General features: G+C 44.0%; 1 protein-coding gene across 4 annotated transcripts in view; it reads left to right on the top strand.

The window, feature by feature from the left end:
- LOC119653089 (inactive dipeptidyl peptidase 10) overlaps window positions 1–14,980 on the top strand; it is a 179,980-nt gene extending 165,000 nt beyond the window's left edge. For 3 of the 4 annotated variants that reach the window (XM_038057591.1, XM_038057589.1, XM_038057590.1), the window contains 5 exons: window positions 365–479; window positions 541–1,134; window positions 1,363–1,715; window positions 2,064–2,368; window positions 12,886–13,045. In XM_038057591.1, the coding sequence (XP_037913519.1) occupies window positions 365–479; window positions 541–1,134; window positions 1,363–1,715; window positions 2,064–2,368; window positions 12,886–13,008 (1,490 nt within the window). In that variant the 3' untranslated portion in view covers window positions 13,009–13,045. Of the gene's footprint in view, window positions 1–364; window positions 480–540; window positions 1,135–1,362; window positions 1,716–2,063; window positions 2,369–12,885; window positions 13,046–13,950 lie in introns of those variants that run through there. The other variant, XM_038057592.1, reaches the window with a different exon arrangement.
- The last annotated feature ends 2,416 nt before the right edge of the window (window positions 14,981–17,396 follow it).

The following is a 17,396-nucleotide window of genomic DNA, read 5'->3' as shown; positions in this document are numbered from 1 at the left end:
AGGTTGTTCGCTTTTTTGCCTATAATATAATTTATTAAACAAACACCCTATTTCGGGAACCAGTTGGTTCCTTGTTTGGTAAACAACTGACCCTGACTGGTCAATAAATCACTTTGCAGCTTAAAAAGGAAGAACCTTCCATAATTTCATTACAATCGGAGCTTGACTAATGGTCACAATATTTGGCAAAGTATAACCACAGAAATGAACTGTTAGGGAAGAGTTAGGCGCCTCATAGTAATCACAATAATTGCTAGTACCTAAGTGCCTCAGTTTTCTGTTTTTCAAATAATTTTTCAACCCCAGAAGTTCTCCCATTTCCACGCATTGAAATCTGATTTCTTTTCTGTTTTTATCATTACAGGCTACTTCCGCCATTTGGTGCACGTGCATATATCAAGGAAACGAGTACTTCCCCTAACACACGGTCGATACGAAGTGAATAAAATAGTCCATTGGGATCAGATCAACAATTTTATGTAAATTACCTTCGCAGTCGTCATCAAAACACAAATCCAAGGAAACCTATTCCCTTTTCAGATATTACCTAGGAACACCTGAACGATTGCCATCACAGCAGCATCTCTACCGAGTCTCCGCAATACCACCACGTTACGGAGCCCCACTTGCATCTCCCACATGCCTAACTTGTCCTATAACGGCAGAATCAGAAAACCGAGCCACCACCACAAAATCCCCACCACGATTGGTGACAGCTTGGGATGATGATTGGGAAGAGGAAGTTCAAACGCTTCCACCACCAACAATGCCAACGCCAAGAAAGAAACGAAGACGACAAACTGAAGCGCAGGGACCATCACCTTGTCTATACCACAATGCAATTTTCCCACCCACGTTGGGCGGTGATTACGTACTAATCGAATGCCTTGGTCCTGTGATACCAACTAGTGCTATTTACTCCATATCCCCCGATAATTCCAATAAGCCCCTAGACTTAGTTATTGCTATTCAAAATAATACAAGACTGCGACAAAAGATGGCGAAAACTGCACTGCCGCAGATTAAGGCTTTCCCGGTGATGATATCGGGCGGCTATCATGCACAAGTCCGACTTTTCCTTCCGCCAGTGCTAAGGGAGGATGAAATCACGAGATACCCAACTATCTTACACGTGTAAGTGATGAGATATCCTTCATTGTCCTTGTTTTTTATGGTTGCTCAGTTTTTGTCTGTGCAATGCCTCCAGCAAGCATTTGCAGAAGAAATTATACCCCAAATTCTTCTGGTTCATTATTCTTATGAAAAACTGGATTTGATATTGAAAACCGGAAACATTGTTTCCCAATAGATTATCTGTCAATGCAAAATTAATGATGTTCATCTTTTTATTCCACGAAATAGCTATTCCGGACCTGGGACGCAACTTGTCACTGATAAATGGCGAGTGGACTGGAACACTTATCTGTCCGGTACAAAGGACTATATCGTTGTGCAAATTGATGGGCGAGGATCAAGTGGCCAAGGCTACCAACTACTTCACGAAGTCTATCGAAGACTAGGAAACGTTGAAGTGTCTGACCAATTGGAAGTTAGTGAGTACCTTAGAGATAATCTCCACTTCATCGACGGACGAAGGATGGCAGTTTGGGGATGGAGTTACGGAGGCTATACAGCCGCTTTAGCTCTGGCAAGCACTCAATCAATTTTCCAGTGTGGCGTTAGTGTGGCACCAATAACTAATTGGAAATTTTATGGTAAATAGCATCATCATATTTGAATCAAGATGAAAGGGGATAAGAGGGATAGAGGTGACTTTGGTTAGAAAATTGACTCCGAATAAAGGATGATTCCCTTCGGGGCTAATCTCCCATCTCGCAAACATGAGGTACATATTCAACCAGGTTATTTGGATTTCTGCAAGAATAATCTGAAACAGCTATAAATATCTCAAAACCTATCTATAAATAACTAAAATCTGTTTGCCGTTGATTGAGTCATGTTTACCAACCAAAGTATACTCAAAGTCCTACGCTGAAACTTTTTTCCCAAGCTACCCCTACAATAACCACAAAAGTTAATCGAATATCTTTTTGATTGATTAGATTCAACATATTCTGAACGGTATCTCAGTTTTCCGAACGTGACGGATAATTACAAAGGATATGAGGAAGGAGATTTGACGAAGCACGTGGATCGTTTGAGGGATAAGCAGTTCTTACTCGTGCATGGCACCGCTGACGACAACGTTCATTTTCAACAAACAATGACACTGGCGAGGGCATTAGCTGCAAATGGAGTTCTATTCAAACAGCAAATCTATCCAGATGAAGGACACAATTTAGCGGGTGTTAAACGGCATTTATACCGGTCAATGACTGGCTTTTTAGAAGACTGCTTTAGGAAATTGGTAAGTGTCCTTTGGCTTATTTATCTTGCTCTTTTGGTACCACATCAGATGAAACTCATTGACGCAGGACTATTGAAATAGTGATTAACTTTCGTGATGAGTAACAATGTCATGAAGAAGAAATTTTTGGAAAATTAATTAAGTGTTCGTAAGTTGTCCAATGAAGTAGTTTATTCTCTTCTGTCTGAAGCACTTTGAGCCTGAAGCTGACGTTTCATTATCAAATAATTATAATCGTTGGGAGAACAAAGTTTTTTTTCGAAACTGTAGTGGTACGCTAGGTGGTAATAAGGTCGATATTGTGTATTTGGTCTAAGTTCACCTTCTCAGCCGAAATGACTGATCTCCAATATCCAGCCTATGATGCAAGTCCTTCTGCCACTAGTAGTATTTTCGAAACACAGCCGCTGCACTTTTTGACATCGTTCCCGTCGCCAACAAAGCTCCACTTCCCGCTGCTGCCATACATCCTGGCACTTCATTCACCCATACCGGCGGCCCCGAGCGAAAGGTGACGTCCCCATCTAAACAGTTCTTTATCTCCAGGATAGTGTTCGCAACTTCTACGGACGATACACTGAAGTAAATAAAGAGCACAGTTGATTTACTCTCCCCTCTGTCTTGCGTCAAACTGACAAAAGGCAACAACACTTCTGACGATTGTCGTACTGTCGCTGCATTAGCACCACCACACGCTTCCTTCTGTGCATCATCGATACCCGCCACCGTTAAACCGCAGGCCTTTCTGACCTCTTGTCGCCGGATGGGCCCCAATTGAATGTCGCTTCACCGCCGAAACAGTTGTTCGTGTCAAGGCTAGCGTACTCCACCACGTTCGAGGAAATTCTGGCCTATATCAGAAGCAAAGCCGACTCAACTTTGTCACCTCTTTCATGTGTCAAGCTGACGAAGAATGGCTCTCCCGACGGAGTGACAACTTCCTTCAAAATGACATATCCCCACGACTTCGATGCTATCATTCAATCTTCTTTTTAGCCACAGAGGGTCTTCGTCAAGCCTTATCAGAGGACTAAGCTTCATGAAAATTTCCGGCCCGCCCGCCTGCCTCGCCGAACTTAAATGATTCCGACAACTATACACTCTTTTATCAAAATGTAAAGGGTGTAAAGACCAAGCTGTGGAATTTCAAAGTGTCTGCCTCCGCATCCCTGAAACCTGCCTGGATAACAGGATTTTAAATTCTGAGCTCCTCGAAAGTTACTCTATCTTTCGTTGGTTGTGACAGAAACTGCGGTGCGCTTGGCAAGACAACGGGCGGAGGTGCCCTAATAACTGGTAAACCCCCTCTCCGTGCCAAAATCCTCCTCCTCCTCCACCTACGACTCTGTCATCATACGTGTCATTCCGCCAAACGTATCCCCCTTTATCATAGCGTGTGTATATTTTCCCTGCTCAGCTCGCCTTCTCTGTACGAGGATTTCTGCGGCAGATTATCAGAGGTCCTAATCGTTTAGTTTCCCTCACTTCCTTTCATCCTTTGTAGCGACTTTAATCTTCCCATGCTCTCCTGGCCTAATAACTCCACCATAAAACATTTTATCTGATCTTTCCCTCCTCTGCTTACGCTCTTACTCCGTCTGGTTCACCACTGAAGTTCACAAAAAACTACGTCAAAAACAGATTACGAGGAAGAAGTTCCAGCTTTCTAAAAACTATGCTGACTTAGTTTTTTTAAAATCTCTACGCTCCTCGGTCAAATCCTTAATACGTAAGTCCAGAAACGAATATTTGACCAGTGTGGAAGACTCACTAAAGCGTGGAAACCTGAAACCTTTCTGGTCGCACATTCGCAACTTCCGCTGTCCTGCCTAGTTATCCCCTCCATCCATTAAATTCTCTGGCTCCACTGCTAATTCCGCACAAATATTTTGTGATTTACTCTGTCGCTACTTTCCGCCAGTCTATGTTCCCCCTCCTTCCTCCGAATCCCTCCTGATAGTGAATGTAGCCTGCCCCGCATCGCCTACCATTCCCATTCTTACCACTCTCCTTGTCGAGTACCTCATGGCCAAACTTGATGTCGGACCTAGCTACGACGGTCTTCCAAACCTCTTTTTGCTCAAAACTGGTAAGTCCATCTCTCTTCCCCTCTCTCTTATTTTCAAGAAAAGCCTGGAAGAGAATCATTTTCCCGGCTTGTGGAAAGAGGCTCTCATCATTCCCATACATAAAAGTGGCGATCGTACGCTTGCCGAGAATTACCGTCCCATTTCTCTCCTCTCATCCTGTTCCAAAATCCTGAAAAGATATGTCAGCGACTGGTTGTCCGCCCACTTTAGTCACCACATAGTGAAAAACAACACGGCTTCATTAAGTGTAGATCCACTGCCTCCAACCTGTCACCAAATGTCTAAATTCACAGCAAGAAATACATACCATTTACACTGATTTCGCTAAAGCCTTCGACACTCTAAATCACAAGATACTTCTGTCCAAATTCTCGTCTCTAATCGTTCCCATACCAATTGTTTTATGGCTTGTCTCTTACCTTTCCAGCCGTTCCTGCCGCATCTCTTTGGACGGCTGCACTTCCCGCTCCTTCTCCCCCTCCTCCGGCCTTCATTATTTTTTTTTAGTAACGACCTTCCCTCCCTCTTTACTTGTCTCTGTTTGCTCTATGCCGGCAACCTTAAGCTGTTTTCCGCTGTATCGTCGCCTATGGACTGCGTTTCCCTTCAATCTAACCAAGACCCTCTGGCTCGTTGGTGCTCGACTAATGGTTTAGCGCTAAACGTCAGAAAGTGACACTCTATGTGCTACTCCCTAAAATTCTAACCCACTTCTTTCTCGTACTCTCTTAACGGGCATTCCTTACTCTGCCTAAATTCCACTCAAGACCTCGGAGTCACTTTGGACAGTAAGCTCCGCCCACTCGCAAAAATGCAAAATCGGCGGATTTCTGTGGGCGATACCTCGTTCGAACGGGGACGCGGCCCAGATTCAGGAAATGCAAGAATTTCCACTCTGCGATGCCGGGAACGCGAGATATCAAGCAAAATCGACGCTCAGAAGGCCTGACCGAAATCGAAGAAAATTCAAAATTTCCACGACCCCCGGGTCGTAAAAATTCGCAAAAATGCAAAATCGGCGGATTTCTGTGGGCGATACCTCTTTTGAACGGGGACGCGGCCCAGATTCAGGAAATGCAAGAATTTCTACTCTGCGATGCCGGGAACGCGAGATATCGAGCAAAATCGACGCTCAGAAGGCCTGGCCGAAATCGAAGAAAATTGAAAATTTCCACGACCCCCGGGTCGTAAAAATTCGTAAAAATGCAAAATCGGCGGATTTCTGTGGGCGATACCTCTTTCGAACGGGGACGCGGTCCAGATTCAGGAAATGCAAGAATTTCCACTCTGCGATGCCGGGAACGCGAGATATCGAGCAAAATCGACGCTCAGAAGGCCTGGCCGAAATCGAAGAAAATTCAAAATTTCCACGACCCCCGGATCGTAAAAATTCGCAAAAATGCAAAATCGGCGGATTTCTGTGGGCGATACCTCTTTCGAACGGGGACGCGGTCCAGATTCAGGAAATGCAAGAATTTCCACTCTGCGATGCCGGGAACGCGAGATATCGAGGAAAATCGACGTTTGGAAGGCCTGGCCGAAATCGAAGAAAACTGAAAATTTCCACGACCCCCGGGTCGTAAAAATTCGCAAAAATGCAAAATCGGCGGATTTCTGTGGGCGATACCTCTTTCGAACGGGGACGCGGCCCAAATTCAGGAAATGCAAGAATTTCCACTCTGCGATGCCGGGAACGCGAGATATCGAGGAAAATCGACGTTTAGAAGGCCTGGCCGAAATCGAAGAAAATTGAAAATTTCCACGACCCCCGGGTCGTAAAAATTCGCAAAAATGCAAAATCGGCGGATTTCTGTGGGCGATACCTCTTTCGAACGGGGACGCGGTCCAGATTCAGGAAATGCAAGAATTTCCACTCTGCGATGCCGGGAACGCGAGATATCGAGCAAAATCGACGCTCAGAAGGCCTGGCCGAAATCGAAGAAAACTGAAAATTTCCACGACCCCCGGGTCGTAAAAATTCGCAAAAATGCAAAATCGGCGGATTTCTGTGTGCGATACCTCTTTCGAACGGGGACGCGGTCCAGATTCAGGAAATGCAAGAATTTCCACTCTGCGATGCCGGGAACGCGAGATATCGAGCAAAATCGACGCTCAGAAGGCCTGGCCGAAATCGAAGAAAATTGAAAATTTCCACGACCCCCGGGTCGTAAAAATTCGCAAAAATGCAAAATCGGCGGATTTCTGTGGGCGATACCGCCCGATACGAAGTCACCAATCGAGCAGCATAATTGTCAGGCTTTATACTTCGCTCCTCCTCTGATTTTGACTCCATCCAACCCTCCTTCGCTCTCTTTACTTCCCTCGTGAGGAATACCCTCGAGTACTGCTCCGTGATCTGGTCATCCTCCTGTAACTGTGATTGTCTTGCCTTGGAAAATGTGCAACGTATATTCGTATACCCGTTCCCTCTTCTTTAAGAAAAGCTTTCTTCGTGTGAACTACCCCTCCCGCCTCCGCTTTCTGGACCTTCCCTTCCTACAATAGCGTAGATCCTATCTGGATCTATGCACATTCTTTAAACTTTCCGTAGCGCAGACATTTTCAACGTTCCCTTCGCAGAGCTCGAACTCTACTTTTATTCCCGATTCCTAGGCTTTGCCGAAATTACAACGCACAACAGCTTGGTCCTTTAAGTAGTTTTAAGCATAGGATAAGATTATTGCTTTCTCCTCCTCCTGAGGACAATAAGTAATTGGAATTTACTATGTTTGTTGTCCGTTAAAATTAACTAAATAAATAAATAGACACCGACCGGCTGACTGCGTCTTTCAAGGTGACTTATCCTCACTAAATTGACGTTCTCGGCAACCCTTCATTCTGGCCTGAAGGTGTATTCCTCAAGCCATACACGCGCCCTAATTCGCGGGTAAATTTCAGGACAACCAGCCTGCCTCGCCGAACAATATAACTGGATCCATGTTTGTCCGTCTGTTAGGGGGTTAAGAACCAAGCTAGGGGCCTTCAATTTATCCGCGCTGGCTCAGCAATACCATGCCATCGATATCTGCGAAAGCTGGCTGGACGATGCCATATTAAACTCCGAGCTGCCCGGAAGATACTCCACTTTTCCCTACGACAAGGAGCAGGATGCATCTCGTAAGTCCACCGGCGATGGGGTCCTAATTGCAATAAAAGATACACTCAATCTCTAACTCGTATTCTCCTCCTCTGGGTTTCCTTTCGACTGTTTTGCTCTTTTTGTCTCCCCGCCCAACTTCCTCCCGTTGATTGTATCTTGTGTATACGTCCGCTATGCTTGCCCTTCTCATCTATATGAAGAATTGTTTGACCATTTGTCTGAACTCCTTACTGTCAGATTTCCATCCCTCCCTTTCTTCCCTTGCGGATATTTTAACCTCCGCATGCTCCACTGGCCTAATCATCCTGGCCTTCCAATTCCCTCTAACAACCTCTCCGATTCTTTCCTTCTACTTTCTTCCTTTATAGACACTTGCTCTGCCCTGAATTTGAGTATCACTAAAAGCTCCTTGAGCCGCACTCTCGATCCCTTCCTTTCCAACCTGGCCGAGCGCCACCTCTCTTTATTTTATTGCACCTCCCCGTATGTCAAAACTGACGCATACCACCCCCTGCTTGAATTTGAAGCGGAGCTTCCTCATTTAAACTTCAAAACTGCGTATAAATCTACTAAGTTCAACTTCCGCAAAGCCAACTCAGCGATCTCCTCTGCTGTTATGTCCCTTCGTCCCCTGCTTGCCTACGTTCGTACCCAATTTGGTTCACAACGGAGTTTCTTAATAACATTCGCCTGGAACATTCACTTCAGAAGAAATTTCGAGCTTCTACGAATGACGCCGACCTTGCTCACTTTAAGGCCATGTGCTCTACTGTGAAGTCAATGATTAAAAAAGCGCATAAAAGGTACTTATTGATCGTCGAAGCCGCCTTACCCGCGGTAACTTGAAACCCTCCCAGGTCAATCTCTGCCTTCTTCTATCAGTTTTGCTGACTCCACTGCCAACTCCCCACAACAATCCTGCCAGCATCTCTGCACCTACTTCTTTTCCGTGTTTTCTCCCTCGACCGCTCCACTCTCTATGCCGCTTCTAACTGCAGACTGCTCCGAATCTCTAGCCATTTCTCTCCTTATGCCTTCCTTGGTTGAGTTCCTCATTAATCATTTTAACCCCAATGTCGGATCTGGCCCCGACGGGCTTACTAAGCCTCTTCTTTCTTAACTATAAAAAATACATCCCCCCCCCTATCTACAACAAAAGTCTAGACGAATGCTACTTTCTGCAACTCTGAAAAGAGGCCCCCTTTTCGTCCCTATCCTCAAGAGTGGAGAGGCCGTTCTCTTGCTGTGAACTGCCGCCCTCTCTCTTTTCTCTTGCTCAAAAATCCTCACCTGCTCTTGTTTACTTTATGCAAACGACCTTAAATTAATTATTTAATAAATAAGTTATAACAATGGTGAGAGGCACTTAGTTTTCTGCATCATTGGCGGACCACATCGCGATACGCAGTAGGAGGAGTTGTCTTCTTGATATTCTAAATAAGAGAGGTGCTAACATCGGCCTCGAGTGAGGCCGACAGCTGATGGTCGTCTGCCTTCATTTCCGTGTGGACTTCTTTACGATGCCCTTACTTACAGTTTGAATAGCTCGCCTGTGAATATTGATATCCTTTTCAGCAGACTATCGTGGGAGAGGGGTTCCAGAGGTCCAGCCCTAGAATGGATCCCTGTGCTAAACCTGACGAGATTTCCATCCTCCTCTGGCCCTCTAGCGTCTCATAGAGCAGGGAGCGGTCTTTCAAATAATCCCGCAAGAGGTAGCTTGGCATGTGGAATGAGTTTTCTAATGTGCCTGGCATATTTGTCAATCTTACGGAATTGAAGGCATTTATGACATCAAGCGTTATGAAGAGTACTATCCGTCGAGATGGGCGGGTGTACGCCTCGGCTCCATGAACCGCATCTACGACCTCCTTAATAGCATCCCCTGGGGATCTCACTGTTCTGAACCCGAACTGCCTTGGGGATAAATCCCCGGGACCTCCGGGTCTCCTGTACCCTTGCTGACCAACGCGAGTCTGGCCACTTTCCAGCGACAAGAAAAAATGCCCTCCTTCAAGCAAGCATTGAACGCCTCAAGCAGCAAGTCTGGCCGTTGGCAGAACACCAGTTTGTAAACTTCCACCGGGATGCCATCAGGACCTGGCGCCTACTTGTTTTTCATAGTGAGAACCGCGTCTTCCAGCTCTCTCATTGGGAGAACGGGGCAATCTTCGACGCTATCCGCGCTATTGTCATCAACCCGTAAATGATGTCTGGGGAATAATGCCCGCACAATGCGATCCATCCCGTCGCTACTTAATATGCAGGGTCTCCGGACGGCCCCGAGTTTCCGTGTGACAAACTTATAGCCAAGTCCCCACGGGTCTGTATTCACCTCGTTGGCAAGGTTCTGCCAGCCACGAGCTTTGCTTTTATTTGTAGCGCTACGGAGTCTCCTTTTTGCTTATATATACTGTGCCTTTATGATGCATGCCTTCTCGTTAGTGTTCAAATTATGAGCTTATGACACTCCCTTCGTAGGTCGGCGATTTCTGGCGTCCACCAGTAGATAAAAGGCTTGTCGCGGCTGGCGTCCCTCCGGGGCATGGAAGCCTCACACGTCGTCGTTATCACGTTCATCACTGAATTTACAACGGTGTCAGCTGCGACGCTACCACCCCCGAAGCGTCCTCCTGCGTGGATATGCCTGCTCCAAAGGCTTCGATGAACTTCCCGATGTTCACCCTCGCAACATTCCACAGGCAGGGGGAGCGTCACGTTGTTGTTCGCCGACAAGTAGTCTTCAAGGACTCACCACCCGTCCACTGATGATGCCAGAGATTCCGACGTAAAAGTGATGTCAGGAATACTTCATTCACAGCCTCAGCGCCGAAACGTTGGCGTGGATCTGCTGTTTAAAACTACGAGTCCGGTTCTTGCTGCCATATCCAGAATCTGTTTCCTTCTGGAGTCTGACTGAGGCATGTCCCATTCAAGGGCGCTGACATTGAAATCACCGCCTACCAGGATTCGTCCCTTCGTGCTCGAAACGGTGTCCTCCAGAGCATCAAGCCGGCGCCGAAAGTCCGGCATCGTCTCATTCGGTGTCAGGTAAACGCTAAAAAACGTTGTCCCTAAAACATCGAATCTAGACAAATCCGTTCCCTCGGCCTTTGGCAAGAACGCGAAGTCGAACGTCATCCGAAACACAGATGGCAGCAGTGCCCGATAAGTCGAGATTCCATCAGGCCTGGTCTCTATTTCGATAATGCTCACTAATTAGCACTAGATCAGCATTTACTTCCGCAGCGAACTGTGTTAGCAACTGGTGAGCAGCTGCACTACAGTGTATGTTAATTTGTAAAATGCAGATCATGCCATTCGCACCCTAACTCTTTCCAATTCCGCCCAGAAAATTGGAAACCATCCCGAGCCCGCAATGTGGGCATCTCCGGCATGCTGTCCTCCTGTCCGGTCCCTTGCAAATTGCTGACGTGTGTCCATAGTCCAGACAGCTGCAGCACTTGGTGGGGACTACCCGCATTCGTGCCTTGCATACTACCCATTCAATTTTGATTCTCCCGCTGCTAAGGAGTTTCCTTGCATATTCTTCGGGGACTTCCACCACGGCGAGCTTTTGGCCTCGAGCATTTACAGAGGTGACGCCTATCCGGGTATTCATTCACGCTTTATCGCCCTTTCCACTTCGAGTTTTCCGTGAGGCAGTCAAGATTCCGGATTTCTAGAGAGCACACGGCTCTAGGCTGGAAACAAGAGCCTTCTCCCCCAGTAATCCTTTGACCGCTTCGCAGAACGTACTCTTGTTACTTTTCTTCGGGCTCAGTTTGACAAGGACTCCGCCACTCTTTGTTTTCCGTATCTAAGATATCTCTGCTCCATTACCTTCGGATCCTGTAGCGGATTTTTCCAAGGACTTCCGCAAATGTCTTGCCTTCCGTCTGTTTAATGAGCAGAGCCGACGGTCTAGTTCTTCTTCGTTACCTCGTCTTTTCTACCCCTGGCTTTTAGTTTGCAGCCTCCTTGTCTTTGGACAGACGGGTCTCTGGCGGCGTAGTCAGTTGTTCCCTTTTTTCCTTCTTCGCCTTCTTTTTTTGGGCCCTAGAAGCTATTTCGATAAAGTCTCCTTCAGGCACGTCGCCCTCTTTCTGGACTATCTGCGGTCCATTTGATACAAGCAGCGTTCTCAGCGGGCAGTGCGGTTGTTTCTGTTCTCCAATCGTCTTCCGCTGCTCTCCACGTTCGTCGGTAGAAGGAAATGCGGTCCAACAGTTCCTCCAGTTCCATCAGCCCATTTTTGACGCATTTTCTGATGAGCCTTTCCTCTTCGGCTCTAACTAGAACGGTCGACTGCACTTGCACTCCGTTTGCATCCGAATCCATCTGCTCAGGACTAGCGATTCTGACTGGACTTTTTTTCGGAACAGGGGCATTACAGGATATTGGAGTTGCCGTCCCCGCTCCGTCAGTGGCGCCACTTGGTAAGTCTTCCTCTTTATTTGGGCGTTTCGGTGTCACATCGGGCATTTCAGCCCTTGCTGCCTCTTTCGCTTATTGCTGCGATGAATGACACATTTTTGTACTGTGCACAAATGCACTCAGCTCTTCCTCCTTCTCTGTTGTTTCGTCGATTTTTTTATTACTTTATGTGTATTCTCCATGGAAAACTCATCAGCATATCGTGTGCAAGCAAGCGAGCCGCAATAGTCGGGAATGGGTGTACCCTCGGGGACACAGTCCCTACCCCAGTTCCCTGAGGCCTGATCTACGCTTAGCCGGCCCCGGAATTCACGGACAAATCTGCGCTCGCTCGAGGCAATGCGGTCTACTAACACCGGTTCAAGGCACACTACCCGAGCAGGGTCCCAAAGAGGCTGACTCATAATACACGTCACAACTACCACCTTGGCAGAGCTAGGCGCACATCACCCCATAGACGTCGACAGAGAGCTGTTGACGGCTCCGGAGACTCCCAGTATGTACCGGTCATTCGCGGTTCGCTCTCTATCGAGGAGCTTTCTCCAGGGTACTACCTAGAACGCAGGTATACTGCCAGCCAGACCGTCAGAACTACTTACTCGTGTACCGCGGGGACGTCACACCCCGTATCGTAAGCGACCCGTTAAAGGTCACTGACGACCCCTGAGGGTATAAAGAATGATAGCTACATATACGTGCACAAAAGTGATGGAAGTGGGTTACCAATTTTTTATGTGTCAGTCATTATTCAGGGGATTTTTCTATTGCATCCAAATAAATGTTTACCATTATTTTATCTAGAATAAAATTCTGATATCCCAAAAATTTACATTTCTACATTTATCCCGGCCCAAAAACAAATTATAATCAATTGCACTTTGTTTTTACAGTCACAAAACTTCACTAATACCACTTCTAAACCACAACTCTTTCATAAATGGTTTACACGTAGTGAAAATGCAAGCTTTACACATTGGACAAACTGGGGCTTACAATTTATATTTGGCGATTAAAGGATATTTTTGTAAACCAAATAAGAACAGATAAACGAATTTTTGTAACAAATCCATGAGCAAAAATTAAAATAAAAGCACGAAAAAAAAACAAATACATCATCAGTATCCCATCAAATTTCAATAATGAAAGGAGGAAATGATGATTGATTGAAACCAGGAGAGAAAATGTAAAAACCAAAGGTTTTTTGAATTTTTTTTTTCGATGTGTAATTATTGTTTTAAATGTCGAAAAAGAGGTGGATTTTTATGTAAAGTATCTTTTTTGCGTTTTGGGACAAATTAACGATGATTTTATCGTTTGGTTGTTCTTTACTCAGCTATTTGTTGTAAGCTCAGTATCCAGTCAGTTTTTCATAAACACATTAAAACTCGACCCAATTGCATGTATCTACACTTTCAAATATGTATCTGAAGTGAAGTTGTATTCAAGGTCCAAATTTACGAGGACAAATTGGACCCTTTCTAAAGCACATCATGTTCACTTTAATTCAAACTAATTATCCCAGATAAACTTTCCTCCAGTATCTTTCATGTGTTTGACTCTGCATTAATTTTTGCATGATCAAAAAAAAAAAAATCTTTTTCCAATTTTAAGTGTTGTGATATCGTATTTACATAAGAACAACCACTAACAAGGTGTTGTAAAAATGTCTTATGTGTAGGTTCTGTTTTGAATTTCCGCATCTTTTATATTTTAAAAAGTGTATTTCTTAACACATTAACATTTAAAACATTTTGAGCATCCTAAAATTTAATAATGGAAGAATAACAACTTCAGGGATCGGGAAGATACATTTTATTCATTTCCTTTGTACATAAATGAGTATTTGAGCACGTCTAAATGACCATAAGCAAATTATGAAAATACAAATAAGGTTACAATACTATTCGTACAACACAACTAGCCTAACATTTATTGTATCTTTTGTGTCCTTCCAGGTTCCACCAGAAACAAAAGCTGGACTAGCTAATGGCGGTGCATCAGATCAAGTATAGGCGAACGCCCACGGTTAGTTATAATAAATATCACTACCCCGAAGAAAGGTAATACCACTTCACTCATGATCAAATCAATTCGATAAGCAAAAGCCACACTACACGACAAAGGTTCAGAAAGCACACATCAACAAATATGGTTGTGAAAACGTACTCATCCTCGAAAATTCAATTCAAATCGCTCAACAGAAAGGACTACGACGTTGTATGTATATAGTAAAGTAAGCACCCAATATTTTTTTCGGAGAGCATATTCCATATGAAAATGCAGAAGGTCACAACAGCAAGAAATATCCATTTGGCCCCTGCTTGTGTATATCCTGTTTTAACAATAATAATTAAATTTAATTTTAATTGAGTTTATGCACACGAAGCTTATATCCAATTCATTGTGTGCACAAACAAACAATATACGTTGAGGAATTGATCAATTCAGAAAAATTCAGGATCGAATAAAATATTCAACATCATCAATAAATAATAATCGACGAACTATGGAAAAAAATCTTGGAAAAACGGATTATAAATGTCATGTCAGGATAATTCAATTCCAAAAGAATCATAAAAAGGAATTGATATACACACAAGGTGAAAGTAATTGAAAATGCAAAATACAAAATTAATGTAATTTAGACACGCATCCAAATAATAACATAATTTACTTTAGCATTATTTTATCTTCTCAGAAGCATCTTTTATCATCGTGATATACTGAAGTGCCAAAATTATCCTATAAATATATGTATAAATGCGTTTAAAAAAAATACTTCCAATTTATTTGAACTTCCCGAAAAAAATTTAGGTGAAAATAATTAGCAAAAAATTAGTAATTATAAATTTCAACGAATTAGGAAAATTATTACATTATAAATGTTTCAAAATTTAAATTTACAATTGAGCTTCTGTTCCTTACAAAACAAAAATTGAAAATAATAGCTATGCATCGTGGTATGAATTGTACCTACCTACCAAGGAGAAATCTCACCCCCATTCGTCCTTTCTTCATTAATGCATTTCATAGCAATTTTCCTCCAACTTTCCTTCTCGAAAGGAAGTGAAACTCACGAACTATTTTACATAATCCCGAAATATAGACTCCTCAATGTTGACAAATATCACTCAATGCTTATTCAAACCATTACCCTTGGAACAAAGTGAAGTTAGTTCACCTTGAAACCATTTATCCAACCTCCAATGTTTGGAACCGAAAAGAAAATATAGTTTGAGCAAGGAAAAGTTCTTTCCGACCGGCATCCTGACTGATTTTTTTGCTATTGTTTCTGATTATAATTACGTACTCATCAAGGAGGGAGGGATAATGACTTGGCATGTTGTTGAGCGAAAGTAGGGCAATGAGTACTTCACCTATGGATTGGGGATGAAATTGTCGATTTGTTGCTGCTTATTCATCCAGCTGTAAATGATACTCGTATATTTAGGCAAAAGGAATCGGCACCTACCTATTTTATCCTCCCTAATCCGAAGAGACCATGTGTAATTTACTAAAAGTTTCTCGGAAAATAGGACAATTCAAGCGGAAATACTTCATTATTTCTGGATAGTTATGGGAGAAAATGGCTAGAAATTAATTTTTGACTGGAAAGCTGAAAGGGAACCACAGTCAGCCAGTTAATTGCTGCTGAAAATCGATGTGAATTGGAATTATCCTTTTCACTATCTCTGCAACTTTCATATTACCCTTATAGTAGCTTTACTACTAGTATCTTCTGTTAGGATCGTACCTCAGCACCAATTTCTAGTGGATTTAAACACTAGAAGCCCAAGCCCTAGATCCATTTGGACTGACAGGGTCAAAGAGAATCTAAGAAATATTAACCGTATAGATCATCTTTGTGAAGCCCAACTTCCTAGGACACACGGGTGGTGTGTTGGACACAACCTTCGCAGACACAGCAGTGATTTGGGCCAAGACAGATCCTACATCTATAGACGAGGAAAACCGCGAGATGTTGTATACATGTGAGAATTGAAAATTTTTACGCAAAGAAAATAACATCCCCACCGCGTCCGGAGGGGGAAAACTCGGATCTAGTATCATACGAAAAAACTTGCCCCCAATAATACAGTCTTCTCAGGGCCCAAGCCTACTTCCCCATTTCGAATTCTAAATTATTCCCAAATACACCTTTTCTCAGGATAGCCGAGTTCCCGGAGACGGGACAAGGAGTAAGAGGGAGCCATCCTCAAAAAAATGCCATCTAAATACGATTATTGTTAAGTTCTAGGCGACGTTTTTACAAATTTTAGCAACAATTTTGTTATGAGACATCAAGCTTAAACCTAAAAAAAAATCGAAATGTGATTCTCGCCAAAATCCGAACAGCCCTTCCAGACAAATACTACCTTCTCCTAAAATCCTTGGATCATTTTTCTTCACCAACAGCCCTTTTCTTCTTGCTTGATCAAAATCACATGAAGCGATCCCTGTATCATCATCATCAACGGGGCAACAACCGGTATCTTCGATAAGGAACTCCACACAGTTTTGTGCCGAGGTCCATCAATTCGATATCCCTAAAAGCTGTCTGGCGTTCTGACCTACCCCATCGCTTCATCTCAGGCAGGGTCTGTCTCATCTTCTTTTTCTTTTTCTACCATAGATATTGCCCTTATAGAGCTTTTGGGCTAGATCATCCTCGTCAGTATGGATTAAGTGAGCCGCCCATCGCAACCGGATTTTATCCACTACCAGACGGTCATGGTATCACTCATATGTTCCGTCATTATGTAGGCTACGGAATCCTCCACCCTGATATAGGGGCCAAAAATTCTTCGGAGAATTCGGAGGATTCTTCTCTTGAACGTAGCCAAGAATTCGCAATTTTTCTTCTTAAGAACCTAAGTCTCCGATGAATATATGAGGGCTGGCAAGATATTTGTCTTGTATAGTAAGAGCTTTGACCCTATGGTGAAACGTTTCGAGCGGAACAGTTTCAGTAAACTGTAGTAGGCTCTGTTGGCTCACAACAACCGTGCGTGGATTTCATCATCGTAGCTTCGGTTGTGATCTTCGAGCCTAGATAGGGGAAGTTATTAACCATCTCAGCGTTGTAGTCTCCTATCTTAATTCTTCTCGTTTGACCAATATGACTTGATGTTATTGGCTCATTGGTTTGATGCTGACGTTGCCATATATATTTTGTCTGGCCTTCATGGCTGTGCAGCCAAGATATCGCGACAATCGCGGCCTTCTCGATCTGGATGAAGGCAGTTTGTACGTTTCAGGCCGTTCTTCCCATGAAATCGATATCATCATCATGGTGCCTATCGCATTTGCCTCAGCATCACGGATAACTTTTTCCAGGGTCAGGTTAGACGCATGATAAAGCATCCCCTTTTCTTAGACGCTTGTTGATGTTGAATGGTCT

The sequence above is a fragment of the Hermetia illucens genome, chromosome 3 (genome assembly GCF_905115235.1).
Source record: "Hermetia illucens chromosome 3, iHerIll2.2.curated.20191125, whole genome shotgun sequence".
NCBI lineage: Eukaryota > Metazoa > Arthropoda > Insecta > Diptera > Stratiomyidae > Hermetia > Hermetia illucens.
This window is presented reverse-complemented; position numbering and strand designations above follow the sequence as displayed.